General features: G+C 42.6%; 2 protein-coding genes across 2 annotated transcripts in view; both read left to right on the forward strand.

The window, feature by feature from the left end:
* The first annotated feature begins 4,474 nt into the window (after window positions 1-4,474).
* LOC146964734 (C-type lectin domain family 4 member E-like) lies at window positions 4,475-9,285 on the forward strand. Its single transcript, XM_085765424.1, has 6 exons — window positions 4,475-4,597; window positions 4,685-4,786; window positions 4,981-5,148; window positions 7,824-7,966; window positions 8,055-8,158; window positions 9,012-9,285. The coding sequence occupies exons 1-6, from the start codon at window positions 4,528-4,530 to the stop codon at window positions 9,163-9,165; spliced, it is 741 nt and encodes a 246-aa protein (XP_085621550.1). The 5' UTR covers window positions 4,475-4,527; the 3' UTR covers window positions 9,166-9,285.
* Window positions 9,286-11,509: 2,224 nt separating this feature from the next.
* LOC146964735 (uncharacterized) overlaps window positions 11,510-18,383 on the forward strand; it is a 55,318-nt gene continuing 48,444 nt past the window's right edge. Inside the window, exons 1-3 of the mRNA XM_085764182.1 lie at window positions 11,510-11,579; window positions 11,731-11,832; window positions 12,945-13,091. Coding sequence (XP_085620308.1) covers window positions 11,510-11,579; window positions 11,731-11,832; window positions 12,945-13,091 — 319 coding nt within the window. The remainder of the gene's footprint in view (window positions 11,580-11,730; window positions 11,833-12,944; window positions 13,092-18,383) is intronic.

The raw sequence follows: 18,383 nt of genomic DNA on the forward strand, positions 1-18,383 counted from the left end.
GTTTGTAGCCTGAACCAAGGGGATCAGTAATCTACCATACACAGTGTCCTTACTGCACAAAGTCTGCCCTCAATGGAGACACAAAATTAAAGCAGAAGTAAGTGGAATATATGTGTTAATATAAGTCTTAAATAGTTATATCTTCCGACAGCAATCACTTACATAGAGTGTTTGGTCCGAAACACGGGTCTGTCAGTCACTCTGCTCTGCTGTAAGCTGAGGAGAAAACGTCTTGTATACTTCCTTGTATCCTACAACCTTTATCCAATGAGGAGAGAGAACGGCATGAAGGGCTGTGTGGTGACGTTGGGACGAGGACCAATAGATCCATGACGAGGGCGGGGACTGCTAACTCCATCGGCTGCCAAGAAGTTAGCCAAAACGACCGGATCGCTTACTTCTGCTTTAACCCAGTTTCCCCAGTAATTTTTAAAAGTCTCTGTTTTTAGTCTAGTTGAGAAAGTCAGCTTCTCCATTCTATAAATATTGAGCATTACCTCTACCCAATCCTCCATTTTTGGTGCATCAGTTTTAAGCCATTTTCTGGTAATGGCTTTTTTAGCTGCCACCAGCATTATTCGAAATATGTATTTTTCTCCTGACCTTGTAATCTCCTGGTTCTCTATTCCCAAATATAAAACTTCAAATGTGAATGGATTTTCACTTTCAAAATGTTTTCCATACTTTTATGTAACTCCCACCAATAAGGGAAAATACAGGGGCATCCCCAAAATATATGAAAATGACTGGCTTTATTCTCCCCACAAAGTCTCCAGCATCGTGTATCTAGACTTCTGTTGTGCTGGTGTAATAAAATATCTGACAATGTTCTTCCAGCCATATTCTTTTTGTCCTTCCCTTCCTTCGGGATAACTGAAATGTAAGCTTCCCTCCAAGAGTTTGGGATTTCTCCCTCTTTTAGCACCCAATTAAACGCATTCTTTATCAAGGGGATCAATGGTTCCCTGAGCACTTTATAAAACTCTGAGGTGTATCCATCTGTACCCGGGGCCTTGTTTGTCTTCAGCTTTGAAATAGCTGAGTTTATTTCTTCTGCTGTGATTTCCTTTGTCAGAGCTGAGTTCTGGGCCTCTGTCACCTTTTGTAAATTTAAGGAATCTATATATTTAGCCTCCAAAGTGTTGATTTTGTTTCTTTTGACATGAGCCAGAGTCATATATACTATATAGGTGGGAGACCCTGTGTTTCAATTGGTGGTGCCAGCTAAGTTTCGTCCTCTGGTTCTCAAAGTTGCCCATGATGACACCGGACACTTTGGGGTAAGAAAGACATATTTGAATATTCTGAGACATTTTTTTTGGCCGCGCGTAAAACGTGATGTAGCCGCATATATCAAAACGTGTCATGTTTGTCAACTAACCGGGAAGTCGAATCATGTGTTGGATGACACATTGTCACATTTGTCAGAGGATAAACGTTGTGAACTTGTGAATCTGATTAAAAAATATCCTGAACTGTTTGGTGATACGCCTTCTTGCACTGACTGGGTAGAGCATGACGTCTGTGTGGGAGATGCACAACCGATTAAGCAACGTTTTTATCGCATGTCCCCTGCAAAAGCCAAGTTTTTGGATTCGGAAATTAATTATATGTTGGAAAATAACATTGCTGTACCGTCATCTGATGCTTGGGCTTCTCCGTGCATTCTGGTGCCAAAACCTGATCGAACATTCCGCTTTTGTACTGATTTCAGGAAGCTGAATGTAGTCACCAAACCTGATTCGTTTCCCCTGCCCCGGATGGATGATTGCAAAAATTTACAAACTTCTTATTAATCCCTGGTTTCTGTGTACCACTGGCTGAGCAGTCAAGTTTTTGGGTTCAGTCTGATATTTAGGTCCCCTCCCCAAATCATAATGCCCTCCCCCTCTGAAACCACCTTATCAAACAGTTGCCTGTAAAATACCCAGTCTGAGTCTGGAGGGGCATACACATTCAGAATGGTGACCAATTCACCCTCTAGTCTCCCCTTAATCAGCACATATCTTCCTTGTTTATCAGATATTTCTGAAAGTTTTTCTAAAGTAATTTTTCCTGATACGGTAATGGCCACTCCTCTTCTATGACCTGTGCTATAAGATGAAAAAAACACTTGGTTCAACCCATTTCTTTTTACTTTTTCATGTTATGTCTCTTGCAATAGAGCAACTCCAACCCCTTCCCTTCTCATTTTACCTAGTATCTTGGACCTTTTAACATAAGTATCCCATTCACATTATATGAAGCTATTTTGAGTAATTTCTTCTGGGTCGCCATATTCACAATTTCCCTTCTTTCACGCTATACATACCCCTTATGCTACAACAATGATAAACTGCCTTGAACGAAACAAAACCAAAAACATTCACCAAAAAACTGGTGATGCCAAAAACCACTTCCATGTGTGGAGTCTGCGTTTTGACCCTGAATGAGTCCTGATGGAAAGAACAACTGTGTGCTTCTAACTTGTTCCAGTCTTGGGTAACTGGCTGTTGAATATAGACAGTTTAGCTCAAATAGCCATTTTGGCACCAAAATCTTGAGAAAAAGACATTTTTGTGTTGGCTGTCATTTCCACCAGTACAGTTGGCTCCATTATATTTTGCTTTAGTGACACCTCAACATCTGTACAGTTGTTCTTTTGTAAACAACAACAAAATCAACACTGACAAATGTCTTTTGATGACAAAAGATGACAAAACATTTATTGACTGACACGACTCCAGACTCTTTTGAAACATTTTTTAGTTACATCATTTTTCTTTTTTGTACAATGGGCCTGTCCCAAGTGCCCAAGCTGTAAGTGTAATCGAGTGTGCATATTGGGACAGGTCCTGTGTGTGTGTGTGTGTGCTGTAATGGGAAGGCTAATACGTATATTCTATAAGCATAGAAGGCTGAAAATCTCAGGACATACTGTATCTGCTCCAAGGGTTAGGTTATTCAGCAGTGTAAAGCTCAAGCATGTGGGAGCCTCCTTTCACATTTAATATCTGACAGTATAGCCTACAGCTATCAAGATAGAGATGAAAGTAGGACAGAAGTGGCGGAAGAAGAAAGTGTGGCCTGAAAGAGGCTCATGGTGAAGCAGAGGAAACGGCCCTTGAAAGGCTGGTTCAGCCCAAAAGATTTAAAAATTAGTTTTGAGTTTATATCAGCTTTTCTTTTTCTTTTTTTATCTGAATGTTGTTTTTTCCCTCTATTTTCTCCTCAGAGTAGCACACCAGAATGCCTCATTTATGCAAGAGGGAAATCACAAAATGCTCCATGAGCGTTTGAGCTTTTTCAGCAGGGCAGCTCCTTCATATGAGGAAGTGAGAGTCAACAAAATGATCTTTCTGGCTCACACAATATATTTTGGTGATCAGCAGCTTTGAGTCATGGTTCCTGGCGTCACACAGCTGTGAACTTGAGGCTATTTCTGTGAAAACAATGTCATGCACAACATGCGTCAAACAAGAACCACATCCTTTTTTAAAAAAAAAAAGACATTTTGGCAAATTTGTCTGTTGCCATAATCCCTATAGTTTTAGGAATATAGGTTCACTAAATGTAATTGTCAGTGCAAGCTATTTTTAGATCGGTGGGGCAGAGATGCGAGCTGCTCAGCTAACGCATTGGAGGCGCACGATACTTTCACGCTTCCCTCATCAAACTAAATAAATACACAATCCAACAACTCCAAAACGCTCTTGTGGACAAGTTGTGACCTGCACATTCGCCATGCTTGTGATTGATATGTCATATGTAACCATATCATGGCAAATTATCAGACACGTGTTAGTTTATTATGTAAAAGTTTGGTGAGTGTAGTCCAAATAGTCTCTGAGTAACTGAGAAAAAAGTTGCACCCGTCTTCAGTCTCTCTTTATTTGTACCCGTAGGTAGATTTGTCTTACAGTGAGTTGTTGTCCATTCACACATAACATTTCATCATACATACATAATAAACCAGAGGACGGTCAGTTGTGTCTGTTACCTCCTCTCCACTCACTGCCCCCTGGGCTGAAGGCAGACAGGACAGCAGAGTCGGAGGAGCACATCTTGGTGATTATAGACAGTCCTGAAGAACAGGTACACGACTGTGTCAAAGTATTGCAGTTCCAACCTCCCACCTGTCAGTGGCATCAGCTGTTTTGAACGAAAAACACGCAAGAATACTGAGTTGAGCTCTCAGCAAAATCTCAATGTAGTTCACATGTAGAGAGAATGGAATATGGAAATGTCACTAGTTGTTTGTTTAAACTACTCTGATGATTTAAGAAGACCAGTAAAGTGTCCAATGTTGAATATGGACACAGACACTTACATTTACTGCTTTGTCACAAGTTCTCAATTTCACACAAAAAAACTGTGAAGACTTGTAGATGTCTATTGCTTCTCACTGAATAATAAATTGCTTACACTCACACATTTCCTGTTTAAAGTGGCATATTTGAGAAGCATGTGTTACTTCCTCACATCTTAAGAGAAAGCTGAAGCCATTAAGCGTGCTGCAGCTGATCCTCTGTATCGTAGTGAGCATCAATGGACGAAATCTACGTCAATGTTGATTTCGAAAGCCCTAACAAGTTCAACATTTCAGCCAATCCCACAGGTAAGAGCTGTCAGTCAGACAGAGCAGAGAATTAATGTCTGTTTTTATGTGTGACTGTTTTTATTGACTGGTCTTTTCTTGGTTCAGGTCCCACCAGCTCTGAGAGGAGATGTCATGGAGCTGTCGTCCTCTCTCTGAGTCTGCTGAGTGTTTTCCTGCTGGCTGGACTCATCGGCCTCGGGGTTCACTGTGAGTCTGCTTCATTCAGCATTGAAGTCACGATTAAAGGCTCATTATTATGCAGTGGCTCCAAAACTCAACTATGGGTTGGACTCAAACCTGAGCAGCTGCAACATGGGGAAGAATAAGGAAATATGTGGTCCTGTCTATGTTTCTGTTTGCACCTGTTTTGCAGATGTTTTATGTTCTATGAATTATTTCAGATTATGGTTCAGCTATAGAGTTCTCCACTGTCACATCCTGCCTGAGTGAGCGTCTCCAGATCAGTGATAACAAGTCTTTGTCCCTGACTGAAGAGAGAGACCAGCTGAACTCCACCCTCATTGAAGTCACCAACCAGCGCGACGTGTTCCAGAGTTTGTCTGAATGCAGTGAGTCTTTGCATGTTTCTGTTATTTAGACTTATTTGTGTATAAATGAAACATTTTTAGATTAAGATACCAATTATCCTAAACTTTTGGTCACCAGTGTAAAGAAAATTAAAGGTCATGGCTACAACTTTTTCATCAAAATGATTAATTTTCAAAAATAAATCCACAGAACGTCTAGAGGGGTGCAGAATAAAAGTATTATTTTACTAAGAAAAAAAATGTATAGTATAGAAATAATTGTTTTTTAAATTGTTACGGGTCCAAAGTATATAAATATTTACATCTGGTTACGTTTGCAACGTCGACATGAAATGATCTCTGCTAATGCTAACTAACGTTTCTGCAGGCGTGATGCTGCGCTGTTGTTGAGTTCGTTTTCAGGTGAGTTAGTGTAAATATGTGTTTTCAGTCCGCTGTCAACACCGGAGCTTCTGCTCGTTAAATATGGTTAGCGTTAGCTTAGCTTTAGCTAGCTTCGGTATTTGCCGTAACGGGCAACCAGTACAACTGAAGGTTGGAGCGAGCATAGATATATAAACGTAGATGCCGCGTTCTATATCTGGCGATACGTCAGCGGGGCCACCATATTGTGCAGGACACAGAACGTCTAAGCCTGTGAATATTCTCATTTGTCCAGGTCCAAGAGGCTTCATCAGTTGCATACATGAACTGATAAAGCCTCTTAGATGAGAGGTGAAACGTCTTCCTAGACAAAATAACCGAGTCCAGTTGCGTTTGATTTAAATTTCTTTGGGGATAATCTACAGGTCTACAGCTCTAGGTCACTGAATTGTTAGACTACACTACAGTAGCCATTTCAATTTGCGCGTCTGTGTGTTTTCCTTTTTATTTTTTTATATAATATTCATATGCGGATCAAGAGTGAGCGAGTGAGCGCGAGAGAAACAGCAGATGCGCACCAGATGCAGGTTGACCGGGCAAAAACTCAAACGAGACGGTTAAAGAGAGGAAAAACACAGAATATAGCTACAATAAGAGACTTTGTCCCGTCGTCACGACGTGAGTGGATCTGATGGCTCAGGTTTAGTGATGAGGAAACTGTCACTGTCAGCTGCTGCTCCAAACAGTCACTAACTTTAATTTGAAGGGACAGATTAGATGTTGATTTTGTTAACAGGGACTTTGTTGCACCCATATCACCGTGGTGCGTCTTTTTTATACAGTCTATGGGTGCGTCTTGAAATCCCTCTTTGTCCAAAGCGGGAGATGACAGAAAGAGTCTGAGAACTACTTAATTGAAGCTACATTGTTGCGAGTTGGCTCCGGCGTACAGGAAGCTCTGCGCCGTGCACACTGTTTCAGCTGCTTCTAGGATAATGTAGTTAACGTCCCCAGCGTAAATGACGCCTGTGAATAGATTTAATCAAAATCTGGGGTTACAACCATGGTTACAGCGTTTAGAACGGCAGTCCTTTAGAACTTATGCCCTGCACAACATGGCGGCCAGCAGACGCATGGTGGCGCTGTTCGGCAGTATGGAACACGGCATCTACGTTTATATATCTATGGGAGCGAGAGCCATCAGAGAGTCTTTGTGTTCTTTCCATAGACTATAAAAAGAATGGACGTAGCATCCGTGACGTCACCCATTGGTTTTGGGGAGTCGTTTTTGTGACTCAAATTTGGCGGCCTGAACAGCGCCATGTTGGATTGGCCGGCCGAGAGCCCGCCCACTGGCCTCGAAGCAGCCTGTCTCCGGACTGCTCCGGACCTGTCACTCAACGTTTCCGCGCCCTAATTGGCCAGAGTTTTAACCTAATAACAGTAAAACGGTAGAGTTAAAAAAAAATTCACCCCCCTCAGAGTGTGTGCGGGGGTAGAAACTATCGATTGAGACCAAAAAACTTTCTGACACCAGGCTTTGATCATGTTTATTGAGCATGTAAAGTCTGCGATTTTAACATGGGGGTCTATGGAGAATGCTCCCTTCTGACACCAGCCCCCAGAGGAATACGGGGGGATTGCAGTTTTTTGAACGCGGAAGTGAGCTTCACTTCTCAGACCGACAACTGCCCCCTTGGTTCTTTCAGGAAGTTGATGTCGAGGTCATCTATCCTCAGCTTTGGAGCCTGATTCAGTGTGTTGATAGTATTGGCCACTTCTCTTTCAGATATCTCTATCTCTTATATTAAAAACAGCCTTTGTGTGGTTGAGGTTAATGTAATCACAGTCAGGTGAATCAAACTGCTGAGATGTCATGCACATACTGTATACCTTTATTTACCTTTATCCTTGCAAAATGCATGTATTAATTTCTTGCTGCTGGGAATTATTGTGACAGGCCTGATCTCAAAGATAACTTAAGGATGTGGTCTCTAACTTTCATTATTAACTGTATTCCATCAGTATTCAACTGCGGCAGATTTTGACCAATCAGAGTTCAACACCTATACAGCCGCACTTGTAGAAGCCATTTTTTGGGATGTCAGCCAAAGGCATTCTTCTTTGGCACTCTTCCTCGCACATTGTTCTGCCCTCGACACTGCCCACCGAGGGCAAAGTTGTATATCCTCACGTTATTGAAAAAAAGCAGGTATCAACATATTTTTTTGCGTCTTGGCAACAACTTGGTACTGAAATATCTGTTCTTGACCTGAGATCAAATTTGGTTTTGGAGCATTTGGTCATTGTAATCCTCTCGCTGTGTCCTGCAGAGAAAACATGTCCCTCAGGATGGACAATGTTCAGCTGTTCTTGTTACCTCCTCTCCACTGAGTCTGGTACCTGGGACAAAGGCAGAGAGGACTGTAGAGGCAGAGGAGCAGATCTGGTCGTCATAGACAGTACCGAAGAGCAGGTAATGTGCGTGAGTGATTAATTTTCATCTTCTTTCCTGTGTTATATGTCCAGATAACTGCATAATGATGTCTCTTCATTTTTACCAGAAATTTCTCATTGGATTAACCTCAGATGCAATTTGGATTGGTTTGACTGACAAAGAGGAGGAAAGCGTCTGGAAATGGGTCGATGGAACTCCACTTACTCTGTCGTAAGGCTTCCAATTTTTTTTTTTTACTACATATTTAACCCAAAAATTAAAAACATACCGTATTTCCCCACCTTGGAGAGAATAGGTGGTCGAACGATCCGACCACCCGCCACACGGTCTCCTTGCAAACATGTGGGAAACACTGTCGTTTATTAATGGGAAGCGCTGGATGCGCTGGCTGATAAGTTTTCGTTAAGTTTTGTTTTCCCCCCAGACGATAGCGCTTCTCAACCAGATGGTGGAGGCACTGAGCTGAAACTCTGCAATGTTGCTTTAAATGTACATGTGTACTGTTACACCAACAACAATGGAAGTTGGATATTTGGAAAAAAGCAAAGATAAGAAATTATGTTCAGATTAAAAATGAGTATTCCACTGAATCCTATGTTTCATTTAATTTAAAGAAGGGACAGAGGTGTTTTACCCTTGGCAGATGAGCTAGGTAGGTATAAAGGTATTCCTGAAGAACAGTGATTTTGTGTACTTTGTGACCTAGGAGTTGTGGAGGATGAGTTTCATTTTGTGTTTCACTGTTGGTTTCGAGGGGGTATTTTTTAAGTAGGTTCTTGGAGAAGGCGTGGCAGTTGTGCAGGAGAAGTCTGTACCCTTCATTCACATTCTAAGAATATTAATTGTATTTCCTTTTGACTGTCTTGGATATTATTATGTGATTCACGTGAGTGTCTTGTAAGCCCATGGGGGCTGGGCACCTTGTTGTGCAGGACACTTTGATAACATTTTTACTTACTTACTTACTTACTGTACAGTTCCCTAAGCACCTTGATGCTTCCACACAGACTGGTGCAAGTTGTGCTGTGCTGTGCAGTTGCTGATGCTGTGTTCTTCCTTCTAGGTACTGGCATACAACTGAGCCTAATAATGGAGGTGAAGGTTCAAAGTTTGGTGAGGAGGACTGTGCCCACATCAGAGATGTTGAGAAGAGAAAATGGAATGATCTGTCATGTGACACGTCCTTGCAGTGGACATGTGAAATGAAGGCTTCCTAGTGTTGGCAATGATTAATGATGTAAAGCTTTAAAACTAGTTATGTTTGTTAAAAATGTTGGTCTGTGTTCGACTCTGCTGAAGATTGGATCTATGTAAACAGCTTCACAACATTAAAAGCACCTGGAGGTGATGGTGAAAATGTGAGTCACCTGTTTTATTTTTGACATCTCATCCAACACCTGTTTAGCTGTGTTGCTTATTTCACAAATGTACAATCCTTACAAGTTGTACCTTGCTGTAAAGCTGACTAATCAGGCTTTCCAACGATATAAAACAACACCAATTAGGGAAAAATGATTGACTGAAATAACATTACCAAACTTTTTTTTTCTCGAGTCGTTTATATTTAGGTCACGTTCACACCAGCCTTGTTTAGTCGGTTGAACCGAACAGAGTGTTTGCAACAATGTATCATCCTCGCATTTGTTCGAATCAGATAACGGACCTTTAGGTGTGAACCAACCCGTATGTGTGGCCGCACACATGTGTCAGAAACTTGTTCTTGTTTTTGTACTGTGGATTGCTAAATCAATCAATTGAAAACCCCAATAAAAAGAGGAGACCATAGACTGTGAGGGGAAACGTGAGAGCCAATAAAAAGTTATTAAGAGTTTATGTTTCTTTTGTGACATTGTAATAAAGCCTTCCCCACTTTAAAAGTTCTCTAAATTATTTGTGGCCCTGAAAACATGAAACAGCAGCTGTAGGTTAGGCAAATCATCAGCCAGTAACCACAGTCATCAGAATAATAATTTGTGATGGCCCAATATCCAGATTCATATTCAGCAATGAGTGTACCAAATTTTATGCTTTTATCACAAAATGAACAATGATTTAGCTTCAGAGAAAACATGTTCCTCAGGATGGACAATGTGCCGCTGAACACTAGTCTTGTTCCTGTGTGTGTGTGTGATTCATTTTCATCATTCATTTTTCATTTTTCCTGTGTCATTGATATGTTTAGATAATTAATATGTTTAGATAATTGTATAATGTGGTCTCTTCATATTAACCTCAGACGAAATTTGGATTGGTTTGACTGACAGAGAGAAGGAAGGCGTCTGGAAATGGGTCTGGACGCTGACAAAATTTAACCAAATCCCGCCAAAACACAAGTGTCTAAATTCTGTCTAAACAGCTTATGGGGAAGGTTTGCGCTGAGAAGCAACCTCCGCAAGATGGAGCTTGTTACAGACCCTGAAGAGTTTTTCTCATTAAAGTAGCACCATCGCAAATTCCAATACTTTGTTCGGCCAGTGGTGCAGCGTATCAGATATAAACATCCTCATCCTCTTATAGCGTACCATTCAGGAGGTGGGGCTTGTCTCATAACAAAAGGGAAATCTGCATTCCTCGCAGGCACTAACTACACCATTGGCTTTATTTTTTGTACAGATAGTTATGGCTCCCCTGTACCTATTTATTGCATATTTCAGTTTTTTTTATTGCTATTACATTTGCAATAGTGCTACTATTAAGATTCTTGAGTTCAACATTTACTCTTTGAATCAATTTTGCTCAAGAAATAGAGGTTGAAGTGTAAAGGGAAGTGAGCAGTTAGTCTGAGACAAGTTGACACTTTCATTGTGATATGCTTAGAAAGGGTGAGGTGAGAAAAAGGGAAGTCAACTGCCTGCATTCTGCAAACTCACCACTAGATGTCACTAAATCCCACACACTAGTTTTTAAGGCAGTGCCATTGTTTTATTCCTGGAGTTGACCAAGTCGTCTTGCTCCTAAACCTTAAGCTTGAAATTGTATTTATCAAAGTCTGGTCCACCTGGTACAACTCAGGACACTGTTTCAGGACGTGTGGTTCATCCAGGTCAAAGGACTTGTTGAGCAGCTTTGTGACATGGACTAGATTATCAGTCTCAGGTATATCCAGGCTTTCTGTCCTTATGTTTCCTCTCCAAAATCAAGGTCAAGAAAGAAACTTGGATTTGACTGACTGACAGAAACAATAAAAAAAACAAACATGGAAATGGATTGATCCAAACTCATCAAGGCATAAGTCACACAATAGAACAACATCTGCATGAATTGTTTGAATTTGCAACTATTGCTTTTGTTTTGTATGAAATAATAATTTGCACCAAACTCTCGTGATGTGAAAATAGTACACTTGATTATCAACCTTAACTGTAAAGAATTGTAGACTTATGATGTTCATCCTTTCACTGTGCATTACATGGTTCACAGATTTTCTATTTAAAGTAAACAGCTTTGAGAAGCAGGTGTTACTTCCTCACACCTTCAGATAAGCAAGTGAAACCATCAAGAGTTTAGTCATTTCATGTCAGACCGTGCTGCAGCTGACCCTCTGTATTGTAGTGAGCATCAATGGAGGAAATATACGTCAACGTTGATGATGTAAGGCCTAACAAGTCCAACATTTCAACCAACCCCACAGGTAAGAGCTGTCAGCACACTCTCAATATCCCTTTGGCGATTCTTTATTACAGGACAGGCAAGCAAGGACGTTTCAACCAAAGCAGTGTCTGTTACAGTATGTCTGTTATTATGTGTGACTGTTTTTATTAACTGGTCTTTTCTTGGTTCAGGTCCCGCCAGCTCTGAGAGGAGATGTCATGGAGCTGTCGTCGTCCCTCTGAGTCTGCTGGGTGTTTTCCTGCTGGCTGGACTCATCGGCCTCGGTGTTCACTGTGAGTCTGCTTCATTAAAGCAGAAGTAAATAGTTATATCTTCCGACAGCAATCACTTACATAGAGTGTTTGGACCAAAACACAGGTCTCTCAGTCCCTCTGCTCTGCTCTGAGCCGAGGAGAAAACCTTTCTTGTATCCTACAAGTTTTATCCAATGAGGAGAGAGAACGGCATGAAGGGCTGTGTGTGCAGCCAAGGGATGCGCGTGAATGTGGTGACGTAGGGACGAGGACCAATAGATCCATGACGAGGGCGGGGGCTGCTAACTCCATCGGCTGACAAGAAGTTATGGTGCGTTCAAGGCAACTCGTAACTCGTGTTTTTTCGGCCTGTGAAGTCGTACCAGTTTGATCTGGTGCGAGTTCATGAAGTTACGAGTGGCCGTTATAGTGACTTTCACAGGCAACAGGTCGGAGAAACGCGAGTTGCGGGTTGCCTGGAACGCTACAAAGTCATAAGTCGTGACTTGAAGCTGTAACTTACGGTTTCAAAAGCCTGCCTGGAACGCAGCATTAGCCAAAATGACCGGATCGCTTACTTCTGCTTTAACCCTCAGATCCTGTTAAAAATAACTAATGTCCTCCTGTTAGGGACATTTTTCGTGTGTTTTTTGCTATTTGGGTACATTTTTTGTCCCTATCAGGAGATGAGGTCCCAACGCGATGAACAGAGAGGTGCAGACAGGAGGTCTTTTAGGAGCATGATATAGGCTACCTCGCAAAAGCCACTCTCTGCAACCTATGAACAGTATAGCATGATCACAGCCAAAATGACAGCCAAATTAAAAATCAGATGATCCATGAAATGTGCCAACAGGATCTGAGGGTTAAGGACTTAAAGGTCAAGTTGAGTTTATCATCATAAGATGATTTTCTACTGTGACCCTGAGACCTAAGTGCAGTGCACTGCAACTTACATAGAAAGACACAAATGCATTACAAATCCTGAAAACACTGGAAGGGTCACCAGATTATATTAAAAAGTGACTATGGGTTGGACTGAAACCAGGGCAGCTCCAACACGGGGCAAAATGTTGAAATATCTGGTCTTGTCTCTGTTTCTGTTTCCATGGTATAAATGCAGGTGTTTTGTGTGTCTTGATTTATTTCAGATCATGATTCGGCTGCAGAGTTCTCCTCTGTCAAAGCCAACCTGACTGAGTATATCCAGAAGTCTTTGTCCCTGACTGAAGAGAGAGACCAGCTGAACTCCACCCTCACTGAAGTCACCAAAGAGCGGGATGAGCTTCAGAGCTTGAGTGAGTCGTTACATGTTTGTCATACTAAGATTGTTTTGTGTAAAAATTAAACATTTGTACGTCACAGAAATTCAAAGATTAAGACACCATCATATACCATCAGATACCTTCATTCTCAACTTTTTGCCTCTTCCTCTTGCCTCAAAATTTTTCCTCTTCACAGACGACATGTGATGTGATGTTGTTGCACATCAAGTGGGACACTGCAGCCAGGGTTGGTGATATTGTCGGCACCAGTATGAAGAAAAAAGGAATTTCATTTATGATCAAACACTACAAATAGAGAAAAGAACTTTATTAATTTGACAAAAACATGCAGTGCAAAATTCAGACAACAATCTGGAACTCTGAAACCTGAGCAGCTAAAACAGAAATATGTGGTCCTGTCCCTGTTTGCATAAATGCAGGTGCTTTGTGTGTCTTTGTTTATTTCAGATCATGACTTAGCTGCAGAGCTCTCCTCTGTCAAAGCCAACCTGAGTGAACATCACCGTTTGTCAGAACGCAGTGAGGCTGATTAGAGTGATTTGCGTGTAAATTAGACATTTTTGAGTCACAGAAATTCAAAGATTAAGACACCATTCACTCTGGCTGGGGGTGAGCTGTACCAACAACGCCAGGAGATAGTTAAATGTTCAAAGAAGAATAGTTAGGTACCTTTACTATTGTTACAGGCTGCTACAGGTTCGACACACCACTGGGCAGAGACGTTTAAAAAAAAAAAAAAAAAAAATTACAAATAATAAATGAAATGGATCAAATCAACATGGGCTGCATATGTGCACATGTCACAGCAGACCAGGTAGCAGAGTTACTGCACGGCTTCTGCCTGATTCAAACTGTGGCACAGAATATTAACAATTAGCCGGGGGGGTTGAGCAGCGGGGAGAAGGAAAAGAGGAAGGCGGACAACGCCAACCTACCACGAGGAAATACAACCACACACAGACGGCCTCCAGCGGGGCAACTCGGCCCCACGGCGACAGTCTGCCACACTACAGTAACAAAAAGAAGAACCGTGCTATCAATGCGCCCTGTGGCACGCTAAGTGGGAGGAAGGACAGTGGTGCGCATACCTGTTGTTTAAAGAGAGGAAACGTGCGCCAAGATGATCTGCCACGCCAAACAGGGCTCCACCACACTCACAGACACACCACAAAGGCTCCAGCGCCTGCACCGGCCCTGCCACGCCAGGCCACAGCCACCACCACCAAGATGGGACACTAGTATAACTGTTAACTCCATTGCTGCATCACAGCAGTAACTAGAGAAATGTAGCCTCTTCACAAATGACATGTGATGTGATGTCGCTGCACATCGAGTGCGACACTGCAGCCAGGGTTGGTTATATTGTCGGCACCAGTGTGAAGAAAGAGAAGAAGTTCCTGTATGATCAGTAGATGATCTGATAATGTCACCTTTGAATAGGAATGAATATTTTCAAACAACAAGTCGGAAGTCATTATGATCCTTTTGTCATGTCCTGCAGAGAAAACATGTCCCTCAGGATGGACAATATCCAGTTGTTCCTGTTACCTCATCTCCAATGATTCTGGTTCCTGGGACAAAGGCAGAGAGGACTGCAGAGGCAGAGGAGCAGATCTGGTCGTCATAGACAGTACTGAAGAGCAGGTTGTGTGTGTGTGTGTGTGTGTGTGTGTGTGTGTGTGTGTGTGTGTGTGTGTGTGTGTGTGTGTGTGTGTGTGTGATTAACATTACTCTTCTTTCCTGTGTCATTGATATATTCAGATAACTGTATAATGTGGTCTCTTCATATTTACCAGACATTTCTAATTGGATTAACCTCAGATAAAATTTGGATTGGTTTGACCGACAAAGAGAAGGAAGGCGTCTGGAAATGGATCAATGGAACTCCACTGACTCTGTCGTAAGGCTTCCAATTATTTATTTACTTTTACTACAAATTTAAGCCAAAAATTAAAACAATATTTTCCCACCTTTGAGAGAATAGTTGTACAGCAGCTCCCTAAGCACCTCGATGCTTTCACACAGACCGAAGCAAGTTGTTGTTGATGCTGTGTTCTTCTTCTTGTTCCCTTCTAGGTATTGGCGTACACCTGAGCCTAATAATGGAGGTAAAGATCAAAAGTTTGGTGAGGAGGATTGTGCCCACATCACAAATGCTGAGGGAAGAAAATGGAATGATCTGTCATGTGACACGTCCTTGAAGTGGACATGTGAAATGAAGGCTTCCTAGTGTTGGCTATGATTATGTAAAGTTTTAATAAGAACTAGTGTTATGTTTGTTAAAAATGTGGGCCTGTGTTTAACTCTGCTGAAGATTGGATCTACTGTATGTAAACAGCTTCTCAACATTAAAAAGCATCTAGAGGTGATGCTAAACATAACTCAACTCACTCTCTTTCTACACTGAACAGCTCTTTCCAAATATTCCATCTGCATTGTGGATTATCTCCAACTGACAGCTCAAACACTTGCTCACTGTTCTGCTGCAGAGGGCGCCAGGGTTCCCACTTATCCTGGAAAACCTGGAAAACACATGGAAAATGAGAGACAAATGTCCTGGAAAAGCTTGAGTTGCCCTGGAGAATTATTTATCACATCCTGAGCTACCAGCTACCAGAGCTCTGTTTGACTTTTTCAGACCCTGTTAAGGATTTGTTTTCCAAAGAAGTGATGAGTGAGAAAATAAGTGTTTCCTGTGTTGGACCAAGAGCACATAGCTGTAATGGGCCTGGTTTAAAAACAAAAACATGTTTTTGCATTGTTCTGTGATAAATCTGTCATAATTTCTAAGCACATGGATTAAAGTTCTACGTCGCCACAACGGATTTTCGTCAATCGGAAAAATGAGGGGGGAAAAAAAGGCTACACTAAGCAATTGATATACATAACAGAGTGGCGACAGAATGCACTCCAGCCATTCTTGCCTTGTTGCCTTACAATGATAGGAACCTCAGTCAGTACTCAATGTGCTTTTTTATCTGAAATAAATGTTCCCTTCATGTTCTTCTCAGAGTACACCAGAATGCTTCATTTATGTGTTAAAATCACATTTTTTTCCGGGGGGGGGGGGGGGTTGGTTATTCACCTCTTACACCACTTCTGAGTTTGCAGGAATACAGTATGCATCTTCAGGTATACGCACCCCTACAGGGGTTTGGTCACCCTTGGTCAGCCTTCTGGTACTCATTTCAACAATTAAAACTGCTAATTTGGGATTAAAGGACCTACCCTAAAATGGTTTAAGTCGTACTTATCTGACAGGTTTCAATTTGTTAATGTTGATAACGACCATTCGGAGTATAGCAGTTACGTATGGTGTACTGCAGGGTTCAGTTTTAGGCCGTGGTGGTCCTGTCACTATGCCTCCAATTGATCATGTGCCCTGGCTACTTGTGGGTTCAATCCCCGCCCGGGCCCTCTTCACCTTGCCACATTCTGGCGTTGTTGGCAGGATCCATGTAGCACTAGGGGTGGGTCCATGGATTCCTAATGTGTGGCAGCCTGCGCGGAAGCACGAGGACGTGCTTGTGAAAAGAGGGGGAGAGATGTGACAGTGGTGGTCCTGTCACTATGCCTCCAATTGATCATGTGCCCTGGCTACTTGGCCAAGGGGATGTCCCTTTGGGTGACTGGCAAGCGCGCATGACTCTTACCCGGGAGGTGTGGGTTCAATCCCCACCCGGGCCCTCTTCACCTTGCCACACTTCCATTAGGTGACATAATCCGGAAGCACTCAATCAATTTTCACTGTTATGCGGATGATACACAACTCTACTTGTCGATGGAGCCAGATGACAGAAGCCAGCTCACCAATCTGCAAGACTGCTTGAAAGGCATTAAATCCTGGATGTCCTCTAACTTCCTGCTACTGAATTCAGATAGAACTGAGGTCATCCTGTTTGGACCTAAACACCTCAGGGACACGTTCTCTAATCAGATCGCTACTCTAGATGGCATCACCCTGACCCTGAGCACAACTGCAAGGAACTTTGGAGTCATTTTTGACCAGGACCTTTCCTTCAGCTCCCACATAAAACATGTGACTAGGACCGCCTTCTTCCACTTGTGCAGTATTGCTAAGATTAGGATATATCCTTTTGCAGAGTGTGTCAATGGTTCTCAGTCATCCAAGTCATCTTATTCTTGTGGAGTTTTAGTAAAAAAAAGCAACTGGACTTCTTCTCTTGTTTGAAGACGTTTCACCCCTCATCCAAGAGGCTTCTTCAGTTCTGAGACTAATGCAAGAAACCCAGGTATTTAAACCCAGAGTGGGTGGTCCTGACATAGGACTGCGCTCCAAACCTGTGGTTACCCGAAGTGAACCTTCGTCAAATCATCAAAAAGACGCCACGAAGAAACACCTGAGGCAGAGAAGGAAAACAAGAAGAACATTGTCATTCCATACGTGGCAGGTCTATCTGGGAAATTCAGGAGGATCTTCCACAAGCACAGTATCCGGGTCAATTTCAAACCGGGCCAGACCCTAAGACAGAGACTGGTCCACCCCAAGGACAAAACACCCAGGCATAAACTCAGTAATGTTGTGTATGCAGTCCAATGCAGCGAGGAGTGCTCTGACCTCTACATAGGGCAAACCAAACTGCCCCTCCACCGACGCATGGCACAACACAGAGGAGCCACCTCATCGGGACAGGACTCAGCTGTACATCTGCATCTGAAGGATAAAGGTCACTCTTTTGAATGTCCTTGTTTTGGACAGGGAAGACAGATGGTTTGAGAGAGGAGTGAAAGAAGCCATCTATGTGTGGCAAGGTGAAGAGGGCTCGGGCGGGGATTGAACCCACACCTCCCGGGTAAGAGTCATGCGCGCTTGCCAGTCACCCAAAGGGACATCCCCTTGACCAAGTAGCCAGGGCACATGATCAATTGGAGGCATAGTGACAGGAACCTCAACTGTCACATCTCTCTCCCTCTTTTCACAAGCACGTCCTCGTGCTTCCGCGCAGGCTGCCACACATTAGGAATCCATGGACCCACCCCTAGTGCTACATGGATCCTGCCAACAACGCCAGAATGTGGCAAGGTGAAGAGGGCCCGGGCGGGGATTGAACGAGTCATGCGCGCTTGCCAGTCACCCAAAGGGACATCCCCTTGGCCAAGTAGCCAGGGCACATGATCAATTGGAGGCATAGTGACAGGAACCTCAACTGTCACATACTGTATGTCCACTTAGAAACCTTCTTTAAACAGAGGTGGTGGCCTAAGACACAATCTGCCACCTACAATGCTGTGTCTGAGTCTGAACAAGGAAACCAAAGAAGCAAGATCAAACAGTATATTTAA

The sequence above is a fragment of the Trachurus japonicus genome, chromosome 21 (assembly GCF_045865225.1).
Source record: "Trachurus japonicus isolate A0001 chromosome 21, Traja_1.0".
Taxonomy (NCBI): Eukaryota; Metazoa; Chordata; class Actinopteri; order Carangiformes; family Carangidae; genus Trachurus; species Trachurus japonicus.